Source organism: Onychostoma macrolepis, chromosome 24 (assembly GCF_012432095.1).
Source record: "Onychostoma macrolepis isolate SWU-2019 chromosome 24, ASM1243209v1, whole genome shotgun sequence".
Classification (NCBI taxonomy): domain Eukaryota; kingdom Metazoa; phylum Chordata; class Actinopteri; order Cypriniformes; family Cyprinidae; genus Onychostoma; species Onychostoma macrolepis.
In genome coordinates, this window is record NC_081178.1 from 1,158,757 (window position 1) to 1,179,716 (window position 20,960).

Below are 20,960 nucleotides of genomic sequence, written 5' to 3' on the forward strand. Positions count from 1 at the left end.
GGGTACTACCATGATCAAGGCACAGAGACGTAGTAAGAACATCGTTAAAATGATCAGTGGTTCAACCATAATTTTATGAAGCTACGAGAGTACTTTTTGTGTGAAAAGAAAAGAAAAATAATGACTTTATTCAACGATTTCTTCTCTTCTGGGACAGTCTGCCACCATTATGGAGAGCATCACGAAGCATGGCGTGCTGACATAGAACACGCATGCGCTACGACTTGTTTACATTCAGAGGAAAACCATGCACAGCCTTAAAGCGATAGTTCCCCAAAAATGTTTAATTCTGTCTTCATTTACTTACATCACATCATTCCAAACCCATAAGACCTCATCATTTTTGTCCAGCCATTAAAAGTCTAGATCATTTTCAAGCTTCAAAACGGAAAGGCTAAAACTGCTTTTTACTGTAAAACGTGCTCCAATCTTTTTTTCATTTACAAATTTGAAAAATCATTTTCACAGTGTAAGAATAATAAGTGCTATAGAAGTATTGTTTCATAAACTAATGTAGCTAACAAATGAATGTAGTTAACAAATTAAACCTTATTGTACAGTGTTACCTTTAATTGTTGGTTGATCATGCTTGCTTCACATGTCTTTCTGTTGTAGTTTCAGAAACCTTACAGCCAGAGGCTTTACCAGTGTACAATCTGTAGAAAACCATGGCTCACAGCAAAGGTGAGAGACACTTTAAACTCATCAATTATGCCTAAAATAACAGTTCTGTGTGTTTCCATTTCATATAATACACACAGGAGGAAGAAAAAAAACTTAAAGAAAAAGACTTGACCCTGGACTGCAGGGCCCGTATTCCTAAAGATTCTAAGAATCCTCTGAGAGAGCTCCTAATTTAGCTTAAAAATTTCTAACTAGGAGTCTTAGCTTAAAAGTGATTCAGGACCAACCTGAGAGCAACTCTGAGCGAGAAAAAGACAAAAACTTTATCTCAGTGAGGAGGCGGGGCTGACCCCGTTGCAAGCTATGACACAGTCTTTTGAAGACTGTGATTGGTTGGTTGTCCAAGAAGAAAATAAAAGAGGCTTTTAAGAGTAGGGTTTATTATAAGCCTTCACTTTGAAATTACAGGTGTAATTTTTCCTGTTGCCAAATATGTTAATGTAGTTACTGTAGTGATTACGTCCATTTCTAGCGCTATGGCATTTCAGTGCGGTGTCGGAGATATTAGCGTGTCTCAAATAAGATCTTAAGAGAGAAAATGGCGCAAATCAAACGATCTGTCGGACCTCAGTAGGTACCAGTCTATGCTCACATCCTTCTCTGCTAAAGTCCACACTGCCAAATCCTCACATTTCCGCAACAAGATCGACAGCGCTCCAGACATGCGTAATCTCTTCAGAACATTTAATTCCCTCCTCTGTCCCCCTCCACCTCCTCCCACCACCTCTATTACAGCTGATGACTTTGCCACTTTCTTTACAGACAAAACTAGATCAATCAGTGGTCAGTTTTCACCTCCACGCACACAGGACCCTCACCCTACCACATCCACTGCTAAAACTCCCATCTTTTCTTTCTGTCCACTCACTGAAGCTGAAGTATCCAAGCTTCTCCTCTCCAACCATCCTACAACATGTCCTCTTGACCCAATCCCCTCACACCTTCTCCAAGCAATCTCACCCACACTCTTACCTGCACTCACACACATCATCAACACATCCCTCCTCACAGGCATCTTCCCCACTACGTTCAAGCAGGCTCGGGTAACCCCACTGCTCAAAAAACCTACATTAAACACTTCTCTTATAGAAAACTACAGACCTGTCTCTCTCCTTCCGTTCATAGCGAAAACACTTGAACGAGTTGTCTTCAACCAAGTCTCACTGTTTCTTTCACAGAACGACAAACTGGATGCTAAACAGTCAGGTTTCAGGAGTGGCCATTCAACTGAGACTGCACTTCTCTCGGTCACTGAAGCCCTGCGAATTGCAAAAGCCCATTCCAAATCATCAGTCCTCATTCTGCTGGACCTATCTGCCGCTTTTGACACTGTCAATCATCAGATACTCCTCTCCACCCTCTCATCACTGGGCATCGCTGGAATTCCACTTCGCTGGTTTGAATCCTATCTCACTGGTAGGTCTTTCAGGGTGGCCTGGGGAGGTGAGGTATCCAAAGCACATACACTGGTCACTGGGGTTCCTCAGGGATCAGTTCTTGGACCCCTCCTCTTCTCCACATACACTACATCACTGGGTCCCATCATACAGGCGCATGGATTCTCATACCATTGCTACGCTGATGACACACAGCTCTACCTCTCTTTTCAACCAGATGATCCAACGGTAGCTGCAAGGATCTCAGGTTGCCCGGCGGACATCTCGGCATGGATGAAAGAACATCACCTCCAGCTCAACCTGGCAAAGACTGAGCTTCTTGTCCTCCCTGCCACTCCGACTCTACAGCATGACTTCACGATCCAGTTAGGTTCATCAACAATAACCCCATCAACTTCGGTCAGAAATCTTGGTGTAATCTTTGATGATCAGCTGACCTGATCTTGCAGGTTTGCACTATATAACATCAGAAAGATCAGGCCCTTTCTGACGGAGCATGCTGCACAACTTCTTGTCCAGGCCCTTGTCATTTCTAGGCTGGACTATTGCAATGCTCTTCTGGCTGGACTTCCGTCTAACACAGTCAAACCTCTACAAATGATTCAGAATGCAGCGGCACGACTGGTCTTCAACGAGCCCATGTTACACCTCTCTTTATCTCCCTGCACTGGCTACCAGTCACGGCTCGCATCAAGTTCAAGACACTGATGCTTGCATATAGAACAACCACTGGCTCAGCACCCGTTTACTTGCACTCTCTATTAACAAACTACATCCCCTCCAGAAATCTGAGATCTGCTAGTGAGCGACGCCTCGTGGTACCATCACAGAGAGGCGCAAAATCACTCTCTAGAACATTCTCATTCACCATTCCTGGCTGGTGGAACGATCTTCCCACCTCTATCCGGAATGCTGGATCCCTGTCAATCTTCAAGCAACAGCTGAAAACTCATCTCTTTCGACAGCACTTGACTTCATCCTAAACTTCATCCTAAAAAATAAAAAAATTATCTTTACTTATTCCTTCCTTTGGTAGTTTGTATTTATTTGAACAATGCCTGAGACTTGGTGTTGCAAGCACTTCGTATGTCTGATTGCCTCTTCAAGATTAATCGCTTTATGTATTCCCCAATTGTAAGTCGCTTTGGATAAAAGCGTCTGCAAAATGACTAAATGTAAATGTAAATGTAAGATCTTTCATAAACATGATTCCTGCACGATCTAATGTGTAGCGTCTTATTAACTCACTGTCATGCATTGTGTGCAACACATTTCTTCTCCCTCTTCATGTTTAGTCCATTTTCTCCGCTGCTAAAGAAACTCTTAAACCCCTTAAATGTCCTCATCCGTACTCCTAACAATTTTGGACCTTAAGACCTCTTTTAAGGGTTAAGATGCTTTTTGAATGACTTTTTTCTTTACTAGGATCTTTTCTTTAATCTTAAGAGGAAACACCCACATTTCTAAGAATTTTCTTAGAATTTTGTTACTAGGAGCAACTCTCAGCACTAAGATTTTTCATGAATACGTGCCCAGATGTCAGGAAGCTGTAAAGAGTTGAATTAAATTGTTTTAATTTGATGTCATTGGGCACAAATTTAGTCATAATTTACCTCTGAACAGATCTAAGACATTGCAAGGTCAACCAAGGAAATTTTAGAGTCTAAAAGCAAAAGACTGAACGTTCAGTTCTTCTCTTAATCTTAAGAAGTGTGCAACATAAAAACCTACTCTATGTCGAGTCTTTACAAGGCTGCGTTTCCCAAAAGCATTGTGAGCTAAGTTGATCGTAGAGTCCATTGGCACCAGTGATCTCAACTTAGATTTGATGCTTTTGGTAAACGCGGCCCATGGGTTAGTGCCCTAGGCAATATCATGAAAATGGGCCCCACCAGTACTGACATAATATTAAAATTATATAACCACTGCATAACAACTGCATTAAAAAAAAGGAATAAGCGTAGGTTGACAAATAACGTGTCCTAATAAATTTTTATTTTTATTTTTATTTTTCAATGCAACACAGCCTTACAGCGGTCAAAGACATCCATTGAGTGCAAGTTTCATATCCAGATCAGGAATATGGTTCGGTTTTGTGTGATTTCTTTATTTTTATTTTTCATTTTATTTTATGGTGTAGTAGGGTTATAATTCAATTATATCTGAATGTGTCAAAAACCAAAACGATTATCATTAAACTTAGTAAGAAAACACTTGCACTTTAACAGCTGGTAATTAATGACACACAGGTGGATGTACAGTAGTGGAGGAATACAAGCATTTAGGAATGATTATTGATAATAGGTTGAATTTTTATCAAAATGCTAATGCAATTATTAAAAAGTCACACCAAAGATTGTTTGTGCTGCTGAGGAAGCTTAACTCTTTTAATGTGCATATTTTTGTTTGTATTTGGTGTATTTTGAGTATTTGTATGTGTGTGTTAAGTGTTGGCTGTATATGTGAAGCACCACGACAGTCTAAATTAATTGCACCAAGGGGGTTAATAAAGCTCTACAGAAATGAGAAAGCAGGGTAGTGGAACACAAGAACGCATTCTGTGTGAACAAAAGATATTTAAATGTATGGAAATACTGAGATGCACTCACAAATGAAACTTTGTAGCTGTAAAATAAGCTTTTTTGTAAAACTAGAACGTTTTACATGTGTAATGTTACTGACCCAGTTCACCTATGAATCAAGCCTGAAGATAGTTATAAACCATTACTAATGTTTGGTTCCTCAGATTCACCGTGGAGTTCAGAGTTCATCCAGGAGATCCTTCTGTCTGCGGAGCGAACAGCTCTTCTCTATCATCTCTCTTACCTGCGTCTGGGTAAATTCCCAAAGCTGGAGCGTCCGATCAGAGAACTAAATCGTGAAACACAACGGCTGTTCAGATGCTCTGAGGCTCTTATAATGAAGGTGAGACTGAATTCATCATTACCAGCAATCCCAGTCAGTCGTGTCCAGCTTCACACCTAAAAATAAAAATACTGTCATGATTTGTTCACTCTCACATCATTTCCTAACCTGTATACTATTACTTTTGAAGAATCTTCATGATGCTATTTTCCATAAAATAACACAGTTTATAGTGACCCATGGTATCCACAGGTCATTAAAAAAATTAAAAAGTCTTACATTTCCCTCCATAGGCCCAGGGCTGCACAATTAATTTAAATACAACTGAAATCATTGTATGGATACATGCGTACACCTCTCTTTCAGATGTGAAGATTATAAAATAAAAATAATCTTGAAATTGTGCACAGCTGAATGCTTTCAGATCTCCGCCTTGCAATCGCCACCTAATTAATGTCATTAACATATAATAGAGCACCAGTCAACGTCCAAATCCTTCGCTTGAGAATGGCAAGCCGCAAGAATTGCTTAGATTTTTCACTCAGCACTTTTTCTGTTTTAGACCAAGACTGATTTATAAATACGAACATTGGTGTGGATTTTAGTATACACAGACTCTAAGATCAAATCTGAGTATATGCATATTTTAGTCTTTTAGTCTGATAGTCATATATCATTGTTTGTGTGAATATAAGACTACATATACTTATATCTGAATGTGTCAAAACCAAAACGATTATCATTAAACTTAGTAAGAAAACACTTGCACTTTAACAGCTGGTAATTAATGACACACAGGTGGATGTACAGTAGTGGAGGAATACAAGCATTTAGGAATGATTATTGATAATAGGTTGAATTTTTATCAAAATGCTAATGCAATTATTAAAAGTCACACCAAAGATTGTTTGTGCTGCTGAGGAAGCTTAACTCTTTTAATGTGCATATTTTTGTTTGTATTTGGTGTATTTTGAGTATTTGTATGTGTGTGTTAAGTGTTGGCTGTATATGTGAAGCACCACGACAGTCTAAATTAATTGCACCAAGGGGGTTAATAAAGCTCTACAGAAATGAGAAAGCAGGGCAGTGGAACACAAGAACGCATTCTGTGTGAACAAAAGATATTTAAATGTATGGAAATACTGAGATGCACTCACAAATGAAACTTTGTAGCTGTAAAATAAGCTTTTTTGTAAAACTAGAACGTTTTACATGTGTAATGTTACTGACCCAGTTCACCTATGAATCAAGCCTGAAGATAGTTATAAACCATTACTAATGTTTGGTTCCTCAGATTCACCGTGGAGTTCAGAGTTCATCCAGGAGATCCTTCTGTCTGCGGAGCGAACAGCTCTTCTCTATCATCTCTCTTACCTGCGTCTGGGTAAATTCCCAAAGCTGGAGCGTCCGATCAGAGAACTAAATCGTGAAACACAACGGCTGTTCAGATGCTCTGAGGCTCTTATAATGAAGGTGAGACTGAATTCATCATTACCAGCAATCCCAGTCAGTCGTGTCCAGCTTCACACCTAAAAATAAAAATACTGTCATGATTTGTTCACTCACATCATTTCCTAACCTGTATACTATTACTTTTGAAGAATCTTCATGATGCTATTTTCCATAAAATAACACAGTTTATAGTGACCCATGGTATCCACAGGTCATTAAAAAAATTAAAAAGTCTTACATTTCCCTCCATAGGCCCAGGGCTGCACAATTAATTTAAATACAACTGAAATCATTGTATGGATACATGCGTACACCTCTCTTTCAGATGTGAAGATTATAAAATAAAAAATAATCTTGAAATTGTGCACAGCTGAATGCTTTCAGATCTCCGCCTTGCAATCGCCACCTAATTAATGTCATTAACATATAATAGAGCACCAGTCAACGTCCAAATCCTTCGCTTGAGAATGGCAAGCCGCAAGAATTGCTTAGATTTTTCACTCAGCACTTTTTCTGTTTTAGACCAAGACTGATTTATAAATACGAACATTGGTGTGGATTTTAGTATACACAGACTCTAAGATCAAATCTGAGTATATGCATATTTTAGTCTTTTAGTCTGATAGTCATATATCATTGTTTGTGTGAATATAAGACTACATATACTTATATCAGACTAAAAGACTAAAATAATTGAAAATTAATTGAAAATCTTCCCCTCTCCCAAAGCTCTGACTTTATATGAATTACTAAACATTGACGTCATTGACACTAAAATACATTCTCACATGTTCAAATGTGAAAAAAAAAAAAAAGTCACATTCCTTTTGCACTGAAATCCAAACAAATTCCAAAAAAATCTGTTTTCAAAATTTGCTGATATTAAAGTACTGCAGTAACAAACTTTTTCACAGTTATTAAATGACTTGTATATGAATGCTGTTTTGTCGTAGTGTGTCGGCACGAGTTCCAACCTGGACTCCTCTCTGTTCCCAATACTGAGGAAAACCGTTGAAAAGAACAAACCCCTTCTGGGTGCGATGTACCTGGAGAAAGCCAGAACATGGACTGATGAGATCATTAGTGCCGCGGGTGACATAGTGAAGAGGTGAACATATTATCATGGAGACTATTTCACTGCCAAAAAAAAAACAAGATGCATTTTTAACAAGATGCATTTCACCGATGAGCAAAATTGCACAGAATTATGTTTTTAATTGTTTTCAGAATTTTAATTGTAAGTGTAACACAACAGAGTTTTAAGCTAAAAACAAAAAGCTAAAACCGTTTTTGAGATAAAATATAAATATAAAGTCTTAATATCTTACACGATGCATATCAGTGCGAGCAGTGCAGCTCTGAAAGCTTGAAACAGAATAACACTATATACAGTATATCAGCAACTGTATATCACACAAGTGTACAGCTCTGACTATCGGTTCATTCTCGTATTCAGGTATGAACAACACAGCCAGAGTGTGGCGTTGTGTGCCATTGATGTGATTCAGCTACAGAAAAAAAAAGAAGAAAAAGAAACTCTACGCTTAGAGAAGATGAAGAGTGCGGAGCAGCTGATCAAAGAAAACAGGGGTTTGATGTCCACATACCATCTGACTGAACTTCAGCAGCAGTTGAACCTTTCCAGAAAGCAGCTGGGTGAGAGACTCTTTCAGACGTTTATTATGAAAATGATCTACAGTCGTGCCTCTATTTCTGTTTTAGTTTGTGTTGATGTTTCTGTGTCCCAGCATGAATTAAAAAAAGCTACATATCCTGCTTTATACACACTCACCAAATCAAGTTGAAATGGTCTAAAATCAAAAATATCTGATGTTGTTTGTCCAGGTGTGATTTACAGCTCTGTCCACCTGAAGAAGGTCCAGCTGTATCTTTCTCGAATCCAGCAAATTCTGCTCCAGCTTCAGAAGTTCTGGGTGAGAGTGGGATCTGTTCTGGACACGCTGAAAGACAAGACCGTTGTTGGGGACAATCTCACCGAGGACCTGGACGACATGAAGGAGGAGTTTCTGACCTCCATTGAAGCAGCGGCAGAGGTTACATAAACATTACACCCTTGATTATTATTCTCTAAAGAAGCTTTGCTGGGAATAACTCTCTATTATTTACCTTAAAATAAAAATAATAATAAAAGCTTATTCACATATACAAAACCAAAATTATGGTTATTTCATAATGCTTTTTAAGGCCAGATGAGGATTCTGTCCATCTCAGAAGAGCTGTATTTCAGATCTCTTCTCTGAGGACGGAAAAAAAGCCTCGCTTGATTCAAAACACTTTGTTTTCTTTTATGTTGAGTAGTCTAGTGACCATTTGGTATGCTCACTTATTGCTAATTATTAAGAAATAAAACTATTAAATATGTTATTGAGTTATATTTATCTATTATCCGTACTGTATTATCATTCGCTCACTTGTTTTCATTCCCTATATAGTGAACGATGTCGCTTTCTTCACTATGCAGTGAACAGGTGTGTGATTTTTATGTGTCTGTGGCTTTGATCCTTCAGCACTGGAAGTCATTCGGTGGATGCTGTCGAACTGTACAAGGTGTCTTCAGCGTTCAGTCTAAAGACGTGTATAAGTTCCTGGAGATCAATCCGTCTTCACTCTCAGAGGATGAACGGAAGGAGCAGTTCGAGTCTGTCATGATGAAGCTGAAGCAGATCAGTCCACAGTATTCATCCACCGCCGCCGAGAACTGATGCTTCCTCGCACACTTTAAACTAAATGCTCCTTGTAATGCATGCGCATATTAATGCATACAGCTTCTCTGGCCATGCTTTGTAATCTTTACAGCTCTTATACAATTCCACGTGAATATTCTTTAGCGAGTTGGTGTTATGGATATCATTATTTCTGTTTCTCAACCGTGCTGTATCTCTGGTTAAAATCGCTTTGCAGTTCATTATGGTATATATCATATAATCATGTAGTGTGTCCACATGACTAATACACTGTAAATAGTGATAAGTTGAAAGTGATAAGTAAAAAATTGAGGAAACCCGTTGCCTTAAATAATTTTAAGTAAATAATAATCTTTTAAATAAAGTTAAGTGAACTTGACAATTCACTTAACTTATTATTTTTTTTATTAAAATGTACTTTTAAAAGGCTTTCCTCAGTTTTTTCCTAAGTTAAGTCAACTTATCACTTTTTACAGTGTGCTCTCTCTCTCTCTCAAAAGTATTGTATTACTTAATACTTTCTAAATCCCGTATCAACCTCGATCAGGTGAAGAATAGACATGAAACTGCTTTTAATTCTATAAGATACATAATATAAAATTGCATAAATGATTCTTGAACTGACCAAACTATATACAGAGAGAAGGCTGCATTAAAAACCTATTTTAATATCAGATGTTAAATTTTGATGTTAAATCCACTGTTGTTTTATAAAGCATTCTATATTTCTATACAGTATTTAATGCAATTACATCAGAAATAACTGCAATTAAATTACAGACAAATTAAGAGTAATCCCTTACTCTACCTTTTTTTTTTTTTTTTTTTTAAGGGAAAAGTAATTAATTACAATAATTAATTACTTAGTAATGCATTACACCCAACACTAGGTTATTTCAGCCATCCAAGACCAAGTCCTATCTACATGAATCAGGAAATACTGGAATAACACAAATATGCCACACAGTAACATATTTCAACAAAATGTAAAATTAACTGTCACATAAATAATGTTTTTATGCTCAAATAGCATTAAAAAAGCTTATATTTCAGGCTGGGCGATAACATTTGTTTTATTTATCTACATTTATGATTATTAACCAGCATGCTGAAAGCATTTCATAACAAACAGTGTTAAATTGGGAAAATGATTTGGAGATGGAAAGACAACTAAAACTATGAAACAACTAGTTAGCCTTGTTTTTCTGAGCGTTTTGAATATCAGATGAGGTACATTGTTTGGTGTTAGTAGATAGTTGTTTTTTTTAAGGAAAATAAAAATAGTCTATTTGTCACCTCATATTGTTTTCGTCTGATTTCTGAGGATATGACTCAGTCTGACTTGATCAGGTTAAATAAATGCAAGGCAAATTTATTTATAGGCCTATAGCACATTTCATACATGATAATATGAAGTGTTTTATATAAGGGACTAAACTAATTAATTTAAGATGCATATGAATGACAACAATAAGAAAGTGGAAAAGATCAAGACAAACGGTGATTATAAGTTAATAGGTTACTGATGGTTGCTGTTTATGATTATGGAAAAAAATGAATTTAAAGCTTGTGTGTATGTTTGTCTGTCCAGAAGAGGGCAGCAGAGACTGATATTTAGGCTTTTTCCCATCCACATCAAGAACAACCAAAGAAAAGGTTTTTTTTGTTTTTAATCTTGATGAGAAAGACAAAAATGCAGAAACACCTCTTAATTTCTTAATAAACTGTCGGTTTTTCATGTTAACTCAAAGTGGAAAATTATTTTTTTTTTCATTTAATTGTGAAATTATGGTTAAAAAAAAGAAAGGAAAAAGTAATATTTATCTTTAAAATTTGAGTTGATGATCCACCATCAGTGGCACTTAAATTCATGTAATGTCCGTCGAAAGACACTTTTCAAGTCAAAAAAACTGTAAATCGCATGTGAATGTGTGTAATCCGGCATCTCGTGATTGACAACCGCAGTCATCCAATCACATTCGCACTTCTAGAACCGTGGAGTCCCGTTTAACCAATCGCTGTACGATTAACAGCGATAGGTCCCGCCTCTCAGGGCGAGCTCCGCCAATCCAGCGCGTTTATTCTTGCATAATTAACGCAGGCTTGCGGTGGGCAGTGACGCAGAGTCTGAGACTTTCCTCGTAATTTATCAAAAATATTCGCTTCATTCGGCGGAACGGATCTAATACTTTCTCCCCTTCAGTCTTCACGACGTTGAAACGCAATACCGGATCAAATCCATGTGATTTCGTTCGTTCCAGACCAGAAAAGCCTCTTACATGTGGATATTGATGTGGTAGGGAATAAATAAAGATGCCGCAGCCGAAATCGCGAAAGATCGCCGTCCTGGGCTACAGATCCGTCGGTAAGTGGCTGGAGCGGCAGCCTTGCATTTTATGCATCGTTTGCATCAGCTTTTGATATTTCCCGCATGCATGATATTCGTGAATGTCACCCCATGCGCGCGCTGCATCCTCGTTAGCGCATGCATTTAAGCACGAGCTGAAGTATGCATGCTTTGTGACACATAAGATACTAAAACACACCCTGCATCCTCATGCATATTCCCAAACTTATCTTTAAGATGTGAATGCTGTTCTGCATCAGGCCTCAGTCCAGTGTCAGAGTGCTTATTCTGTCTGTATGCATGCATTATGTTTCATGCATTTTCATTCTGTGTGTCTGTTCGTATCTTGTATACATATGTCAGCATCTCACAGAGGCCTGTATTCATTTAGAGGAGCTTCGTGTTATTTCTATGAGGTTTTCAATCTTTTAAATACCACAGGCCCCAAATATGAGCATCCTCATGTGAGGGACTCTCAACTTAACATTTAAAAGGCAGCTATGCTGTATATTTTCATGTAGAAAGACCCAGTTTATATTGGTATACTATACTATATAGGGTATATTAGACCAGTCTAATATTATATTTAGAAAACAATTATAGTTTCTATTTATTCTATTTTGTTAAGCTTATCTACATACTATAAGTGTTGCACTGGTTGATGTATTTTATGCATTTATTTATTTTATGTTTTTAAATGGCTAAATAATATTGTTTATGGTTTACTTGCTGCATTTTTAAATGTAATAATATAAACGATTATTTATTTTAATATAATTATGCTTTTTTTAATCTTTTATTATTATTCATTTTTATATTTTAACAGTTTTTTTCCCCCCTAAACTTTTTTCGACATATTAAAAACACCTGATCTATAAACTGAATTAATACATTATTTCTGAATCATTCATATTTTGATGTTGTGCAGGTTTGTCCAATCAGAGACCAGATCCAAGTCTGAATTATGACCTATATCAATAATCAACCGATATAGCAGCCGATATTTGACCGATATTTTGAGATTATCGGCATCAGCCAATAACCTGCTACCTTATTTCATTTCCAATGAACACTCAATATTAATAAATAATGCTTTTTAAAAACCTTTTTTATATATATTTTTAGGTAAATAATGTGTACAAATACGTTAAAATCTGTTAATGTGTCTACATCTCAACATATATATCAACATCTATAACATATACACTCTATATATCAGGATTATGTCAGTTATCTATTCTAAGATGTATCAGAAATAAATAAAACAACAATTTCGGTTGAAACCAAGCTTATATTTATAATGAATTCTTGGATAAGACACACATCTGATCTCAAACATGAGTGTTGTGTAGAATTAATTCTGCATGGATATTTAATGTTTTCATTGCGCATATTAGAGGAATAATTCATCCAACAATTGAAATATCATTATTTACTCACCCTCATGTCTGTAAATATCAAATCTCATTTGTATGGTGTTCAGATTAACTAACGAGATGTTTGGTGTTGAAGGGAAGGTTTTCTGTGAAAACTTTAGGAGTCTAGAATGAGTTTAGGAGACTTATTTTTGTCCATTTTTGGCGTTTGACATCCATGGTTTCATGGTGGTTTATGGCTAAAACAGTTTTCCGGATGACATGTGATGGTTTCTTCTGGATCTGCACAATGATTGACTCAGAATGTCAAACTCTGATCGTTCCCATCAGCCCTCTGGAGCCGGATCCTGATCTGGTGGCTTGTATTTTGTCATTTAGAGCAGATTTCTTCTCTCTGCGGTACAGCGTTTACACAGAACACACGTTTGCTGATGTGTGTGACGCTTGAGAGAACATGCCAACATCACATCAGGACACACATGAGTGGAGATCAGCCTTTGGGGACCGTTCGGTTCACGCAATCCTGACCAAACATTTAGCATGGATTCTTTGTACACACTGCACTCAGTTTCAACCTCAAGCCACAGTGAAATCGAGTATGTTTGTTCAGTGTAGTGTATGTATATAAACAAATAAATGCACCAAATGTTTTTTTTGTAGCAGAATGAAATTAAGGTGGCATGTTGTCGAAAGCAGAGACATAAAGAAGGTTTTGTTATAAAATTTGAGTAATTGACCTCACATGTCAGTATTTCAGCTGAACAAATCTTACATATTTCAACTTTGGTCAGAGAAGCGCTATTTTAATGTCACTTTTTCAGTCAATGACTATAGCCCTTTAGAACCAAAATATATTTTATTGAACCAATGTATTTATTTATTTATGTATTTTTTAAAATAATTTTTTTAATACTGTTTCAGACTAATATTTTCAGTCACCAAAATGTAGGTTCATCAGGGTTATTATAGTTAACTCAAATAAAAATGTAAAACCATTAACAAAAAAAATCTTAAATGTAAACCGAAATAAAATAACGTTTTCATTTTACTTGAACTTGATATACTAAAATATATAATAAAATATATAAAATACATATAAAAAACAATAGCTACTAAAATGACAAAACTATACAAAATTAATAAAACTTTAATTAAAATTAAAATACTAAAACGGTAAAAACCCATTTTAAATTCTAAAAAAAAAAACTATAAAAACTGTAAAAGTATATGACTGGGTTTTTACAAATTGTATTTAATATTTCAATTTGTTGTATTTCATTTTTTATTAGATGTTCATACTACAAACGATTAAACTTTTTTTTTTTTTTTTTTTTTTTTAAACCAAAAAAAACGTTAGATTTTTGTCTAAAAATGTCTTGTGTCGAATCTGACCTGTATTGAACATATTTAGTAAAAGCATGCATTTAAAATACATGTTTGCTTTGTTTGATTTTTAATAAAGCTGTCAACTCAAGGTCATTTCAGGCCTCAAAATGGCAGATGCATGTGAGCATTATCCTCAGATAACGTGATGTATGTTTGGACCTCCGGTTGAGCACGTTTCTGGCTCACAGCTAAATGTATGTCAATGCAGTAACCTTCACTAGTCTATACTACCGGAGGCCGTATAGTGTCTAATGATGGACTCAGTGCCTTCTGTGGAGTCTCAAACCATCCATAAACTCTCTGATTTCCAAAAGCAATGGAGTATGAAGTCATTAAACCCGTCTGATTATGGAAATGTACAGTATTCCTGCTCGCTTCAGACGTCAGCGCTCGGTGTAGGAGGATCTCTGCATGTCCACTCCACCGGTCACTGACCGCCCACATCTGGGCTTTGTTTGCAGGGTCACGCGCGGCGATGGGAACTATATGTTCCTGATGCGTTTGCTCCTGTTTCACGCTCTATTTATAGAGCTGATGAGGAAGGATGCTTGAAATCCGATGCGCTTCCATTAAAGCGGAGGGAGGGCAGGGCTGCTGCTGCTGCTCTCTAATGGCTTTACGATCGAGAAACGCTTGGGATGAACAACTCAAATGTAGCAATGCGATAGATGTTGCCTTTTATAGACTCTTAATTCATATTCCTGCTCTGATTGTGAAGGATTTATCAATGATGTTGTTCTAATGGAAACAAATTAATTTTTTCAACTTGCTTCATCTCAAATGGTTTTCTTTTTTGGTTGACGTCATTAATCACTTACTTAATCAAGCTTTCATCCTCTTCTCTCCGTCTTCCAGAGACATTATAATAGATGGCCCAGTTGTAAATATTAGAGGTCGATCGATTGATCAGTTTTGCCAATTTATCGGTACCGATAACTGATTGCTAGAACAGTCAGTTTTCGGCGAAATCCATACCGATAGTTTAAGAGAGCGACTTCATTGATCGCCAAATCATTGATGCCTCGTGGAGTTTTTGAGATTTAGAAAACATCTTGTTTGTATTTGTATGAAATGGTAACACTTTACAATAAGAGTCCGTTTCTAACATTAACTGTTAAGTTGTGAAATGCTGTAGTAGTATTGTTCATTGTTAGTTTCAACATTTACTAATACATTTTTACATTTTAAAGTGGTTTCTTTTAACAGTAGTTAATGCATTATGAACTATCATGAATGATCAAGGTATAATTAATAGGCCTATATTGATATTTAAAATGAACATTAATTTAAAAAGTACAGTACATTTTCAAGATTTATGCTAGTACGGTTTTACTTGCAATAAAGTTCAGCATTGTTTTACTTAGAGTATTATGATTTTTGTTTTGTTTTTGTTTTTTGTTTTATCCATTTTAAAGAAAATATTGGTTGATTAATGAGTTATCGGTCAGTGTGGCCTAACCTAGTTATCGTTACTGATAAAATCCACTGTCAGTTGACCTCTAGTAAATACATTTTTAATGTCGTAAGACAATGACTTTTATTAAGACGACAAACTTTGAAGGCCTGTTTACACCAAGAACCATAATGATAATGATATTAGCGTCTTTATAAATATAAACGCCTAGAGTTTTCTTGTTGTCTGCTGCTTTAAATACACAAGCTCGTTAAAGTCGGGTGGATTCTGATTGGCTGTCGATGTTTTTATCATTCATCAGCTAGAAATGAATAGTTTTGAAAGTGATTCCAATGATATTGTTCCTCTGTGTCGTTCTCATAGTTGTAATTTTTAAAACTTCATAGGTCCTTTTTGTTTATAAGATGGACTGAAAATAATTTTTTATCAGAAGTACATTTAAAAAATATTTTATAGGGTTGTGTATATAAAAATTTTAATCCGTTTTCGAAGTTTAATTTTGTAAAATGTTTGTATTTATCGTCTTGTTTGGTAAACGGATAAGTAATGCTCAGGAAAAAAAATACAAATTTATCACTGCTTGTCTGGAAACTTTCACATACTTCACATACACTTTCTGTTTATTGATTGTGACGTGTTTTTTGCTTCCCCTTTATTTATATTTCTATGTTTTGAAGCTATATTTATTTGTTTATAATTCTTGACATAGTCGTTTCGATTTGTTATTAATTTGTAATTGTTTTAAACTTCTTGTACAAGTAATTTAATAAAAATGCACAAATAAATTTGATATTCAAAGTTGGTAAACTTATTAATTAAAAAAAAAAGTAGATCAAGAATGATTTTGGAATCTGATTGCGACTCCAAGAATGGAGTCAGATTGTGATGGTTTAATCGGTGTTTGCCCTGTAATAACATGTCAAGCTGATATAGCCATCGATTGTAGCTAAATATATCAATAAGAGAAATCATAAAAACACCTTTTATGTGACTGTAGCCCCGCCTAACATTTTAAAGAGCCAATCATCTTTTTTTGACAGTTTGTTTGTTTTTGAATGTATCATTTGAGCTCATGAGACAGTTGATACAAATGTTACACTTTATTCCTGATTTAAATGTAACTGACAAAATGTAAATTTAGTTTGGTCTTATAAAAGCCATATAAAAGGTGACGCAATGGCTAGAGTTGTGTAAAAAGACTTTAGCAATGCCTGCTTTTCACAATGCAGTTTATTCGTGATGGATTCAGTGTTTGTTTGTTTGTTCTCATTGAAGAATGCTGTTTGGAATCCATCGCCGGTTTGATCAAACGTGCGTCTGTCCTTCAAATAGCTGTGCTTCCGTTCCGGAGCGTTCCTGTGGGCTTTTCCCTGTGAATGAGAGATCGCATTTACAAACGCTGGATGCAGAGGAACTGGCCGTTGTTATAGCAACAGGCTGCAGGGCGAATCTGCCCACACACTCGTTTCTGTGTGTGTGTGTGTGTGTGTGTGTGTCCTGCATTACTACCACTATGGCAGCTTCATCACAAACGCTCTTCTGAATGGAGATGTTTCATCAGCAGACGTTCACACGCTTCAGTAAATTCAGTACAAGAATGAAAATCAGAGAAATAATACTTTGCATTAAAAAGACGTTTCTTGATAGATTACGCCATTTGGTTGTGAAATTAGTTTCAGTTGGCATTATGATTAGATTGTTGCATCTCTCTGATTTTAACATGCATGTGCGTGTATTCTGTGATCTTGATGCATGATGTAAGTTCATGATCTGAAGCTGAAGATGGTGATTTTCTGACTGTGATGTTTCTGTGTTTCAGGGAAATCCTCCTTGACAATACAGTTTGTGGAAGGCCAGTTTGTCGACTCCTACGACCCCACGATTGAAAACAGTAAGTGAATCAGAGATCACATCCTACTGCAAAATTAATCATAATCATAATAATGTAAGGTTGACCATAGATAATATGCAGTTTTACTGTCCTTATGACTAGTGTAGTCTGATTCATCAATGAATGACTCTGTTATGAATCAGTTCTGTGATTATGACTCACTGAATCATTCGGTTTGACTCACTGAACTGCGCGTCATTCTGTCATATCTTATTCGATATGTGTAACATCTCAGATTTAAATCATTGCTGACGAGTTGTTCATTAATAACTTGACGTGTAGCTTAAGTTGAATGTCCGTAGCAGAGTTTTGTTGAAGTAAATGCTGTGATTCAATAGTTAAGATCAATTATGTGATGCTTCCTCACAAGCATTACATGATGAATAATGCAGTTATTAAAAAAACAGAATTAAGTGGAATCAGAATTGTTGAACTTAAAAATTAAGCTTAAAATCACTATTAGCAGAAAATTCTTTTAGTTTTATTATTATTAGTAGTGGTAGTATTTTTGAATGATTTATTAGTAGTAGTAGTATTTTTTTAAATGGGTTTTAGGATGTTACTGCTGTGATCTTTATTTATTTAGCTTTCGTTATTAAGGACTTTGTCTTCATTTTTTTTATTTCTGTAAATTGAAATCCACTGTATTGTTGTTGTTTTTTTGTTATAAGAGAAACACTAAAAAAAAAAAAAACAACAACAGTATGCACTTATATATTATATTTAAAACCAGATGATGATGTTTGTTGTGGTTGATTTGGACAGACTTATTTACCTTTAATGGCTTGTTGTGTGTGTGTGTGTGTGTGTGTGTGTAATAATCTGAGTGTATGTTTTCCTGCATGTGTGTGTTATTGTGAAGGTAAACCCTGGTTCTCTTGATTCTCCTGATGTGTCTGCTGTCAGGATGATGTAACTGTGTGTGTGTGTGTGTGTGTGTGTGTGTGTGTGTGTGTGTGTGTGTGTGTGTGTGCATGCAGCATCAGCTCTTTTGCTGCTGATCACAGACGCAGTGAAGCTCCAGATGAACTGATTCTGCTCTCGAGGTCACTGCGACTTTGAGCAGCTGTTTAAATAGAGCAGACGTTGTTTTATCATTAGCTTATGATGGGATATTCTTAAAGAGGCAGATCATAATGCAGCTGGAACAGACTTGAGGCCGTTTCTTAAACGGAAGGCTGCATCCTCCGGAGGTCGCATTTGTAGGCTGCATGCGTCATAAAGAAGATCTTATTTTAGTATATTAATAGTTATAAATTTGACTATTATTCTTAGTTAAGTGTAAATTGTTGTAATATGTTTATGACTCGTGAATGTAATGTAATGCAGCCTACAAATGTGACCTGCGGAGGATGCAGCCTTCCGTTTGAGTCGACTCGTAGGGGTGGGGCTTGAGTAAAGTGGGTGTGGCTTCCACCGTGATGACTCCGCCTCCACTGTTCTGTTCTGAGCTTGTTGATAAAGGTCCGAAAAACTCTCCTGAGTGTAAAAAACATTTTAACTTTTAGTTTGTAATAGCTAGATTTGTATTTGCTGAAGGAAACTTCAGTGTTTGTGCGACAGCAGTCAAATTAAAACTTTATAAATTTGTCACTGAAAATAAGTTTTCTGTTACGGCTCTTTGCTGAATGTTCAGAGAGACGTGAGACTATGAGACGCTTTCATGATTTAATCCATTCCGAACAGTTTAATACCTTCGAGAATTGAGACTTTATTTCATTATTTGCATCGTGAACTCTTGGCCAATCCCTTTCTTTTTGACAAAATAAAATGTATGACGGTTTTCACAAAAATATTGTGCAGAACAACTGTTTTTAACATTGATAATAATCAGAGATGTTTGTTGAGCAGCAAATCAGCATATTAGAATGATTTCTGAAGATCATGTGACACTGAAGACTGCAGTAATGATGCTGAAAATACAGCTGCGCATCACAGAAATAAATTACAGTTTAACACATATTCACATAGAAAACAGCTGTTTTACATTCTGATAATATTTCACAATTTTTCTGTTTTTTGATCTGGTGACTTATTTCTTTTTTTCAGCATTTACGAAAATGATCACAGTGAACGGTCAGGAGTATCACCTGCAGCTGGTCGACACAGCCGGACAGGTGAGAAACACGTCTGTATTTACACTTTAAAAAAAATAAATACTTTACAGCAATACCAAACGTTCAGGAGTCCAGTACCAGTGAAAACGCAGGATTATGAAACACATTTTAATGCAGAAATGAATTGGGCACAGCTAGACACAGATGCAGTGTTGCTGTTTTTAACTAAAATCACAAAAAATTAATTCGTTTGCTTATTGAAATATAGCTGAAATTAAATATTAGTGCTGTCAAACGATTAATCGCATCCAAAATAAAAGTTTTTGTTTACATAATGTGTGTGTGCTGTGTATATTTATTATGTATATATAAATACACACACATGCATGTGTATATATTTCAGAAAAATGTTATGTTTATATATTAAATGTTTATTTATTATATATATATATATATATATAGACATGTAAATATTTTCAAAATATGTACTATGTGTGTGTGTTTATATATACATATTAAATATGCACATAACACACACACACGCTGCTATGCAAATAAAAACTTTTTTGTATGCAATTAATCGTGATTAATTGTTTGACAGCACTAATAAATATTAGATGACAAACTTAAACTAAAAAACTGAAAATTTAACCAAAATAAAACAAGTTTAATTTGATGTACTAAAATGAATGAATCTGAAATAAGAATAAATGAAAGCTAAATAAAAATATTTTTAAAAACATAATAAAATTGAAACTAAAATTTTAAATGGAAACTGAAAATGTACAATCTAATGCAAAATATTAATAAATATATTAGTTTATTAGTAATTCTAAAGTAACACTGCACTGATGGCAAAATGTTCTTATAAAAGCATCAAGTCATGAATTCTTAGAATGGAATTTTGGTTTGATCTCCTGAAGTGTGTTTTGAATTCTTCTTTCAGGACGAATACTCGATTTTCCCTCAGACGTACTCCATAGACATCAACGGCTACATTCTGGTGTATTCAGTCACGTCAAATAAAAGGTAAGAGATGCTGATGCTGGATCATTTCTCAGGTTTTCTCTTTGAAGCACAGTCGGCTTTGAGGCTGATTCCGGAAGTGAAGATGAAAATCTGCTGCTGATGACTGCCAGAATATGGTTTATGAATAAAACATTGCATCTGATTGAATTCTCATTAGTTTGTGACACGACGTCTTATTTCTAGAAGATCTCCGCTCGCTCACAGAGTTATGAAATAAGATCAGGTTTGATGTTCTGGACATTAAGGGACTGTTAGTCGTGCTTTAGTTTCTGGTGAAGATAGCGGAGGTCTTTTATTGCTTTATGAATGATGCAATAAGCCACGAGATGTTTTACAGTGATTTTATCCTCTGATTAA

The 20,960-nt window shown here is 35.8% G+C and overlaps 2 protein-coding genes across 2 annotated transcripts in view; both read left to right on the forward strand.

Annotated features, from left to right (window-relative positions):
* The first annotated feature begins 6,209 nt into the window (after positions 1-6,209).
* Positions 6,210-10,403, forward strand: LOC131533398 (uncharacterized). The gene is made up of 5 exons (XM_058765717.1): positions 6,210-6,419; positions 7,352-7,506; positions 7,855-8,054; positions 8,244-8,452; positions 8,927-10,403. Exons 1-5 carry the CDS (start codon positions 6,225-6,227, stop codon positions 9,119-9,121), a joined length of 954 nt encoding a protein of 317 aa, XP_058621700.1. The 5' UTR covers positions 6,210-6,224; the 3' UTR covers positions 9,122-10,403.
* A 798-nt stretch (positions 10,404-11,201) lies between these two features.
* The window catches only part of rheb (Ras homolog, mTORC1 binding), a 19,309-nt gene continuing 9,550 nt past the window's right edge, over positions 11,202-20,960 (forward strand). Inside the window, exons 1-4 of the mRNA XM_058765989.1 lie at positions 11,202-11,468; positions 17,446-17,517; positions 19,567-19,634; positions 20,521-20,603. Of these exons, the coding sequence (XP_058621972.1) occupies positions 11,417-11,468; positions 17,446-17,517; positions 19,567-19,634; positions 20,521-20,603 (275 nt within the window). The 5' untranslated portion in view covers positions 11,202-11,416. The remainder of the gene's footprint in view (positions 11,469-17,445; positions 17,518-19,566; positions 19,635-20,520; positions 20,604-20,960) is intronic.

Bases quoted from the DNA above. Each gene is read 5' to 3' on its own strand.
- LOC131533398 (XM_058765717.1), top strand. From the start codon at position 6,225: ATGTTTGGTTCCTCAGATTCACCGTGGAGTTCAGAGTTCATCCAGGAG. The intron at 6,420-7,351 runs GTGAGACTGAAT...GTTTTGTCGTAG, and splicing joins CTGAGGCTCTTATAATGAAG to TGTGTCGGCACGAGTTCCAA. The intron at 8,453-8,926 runs GTTACATAAACA...TTGATCCTTCAG, and splicing joins CCATTGAAGCAGCGGCAGAG to CACTGGAAGTCATTCGGTGG.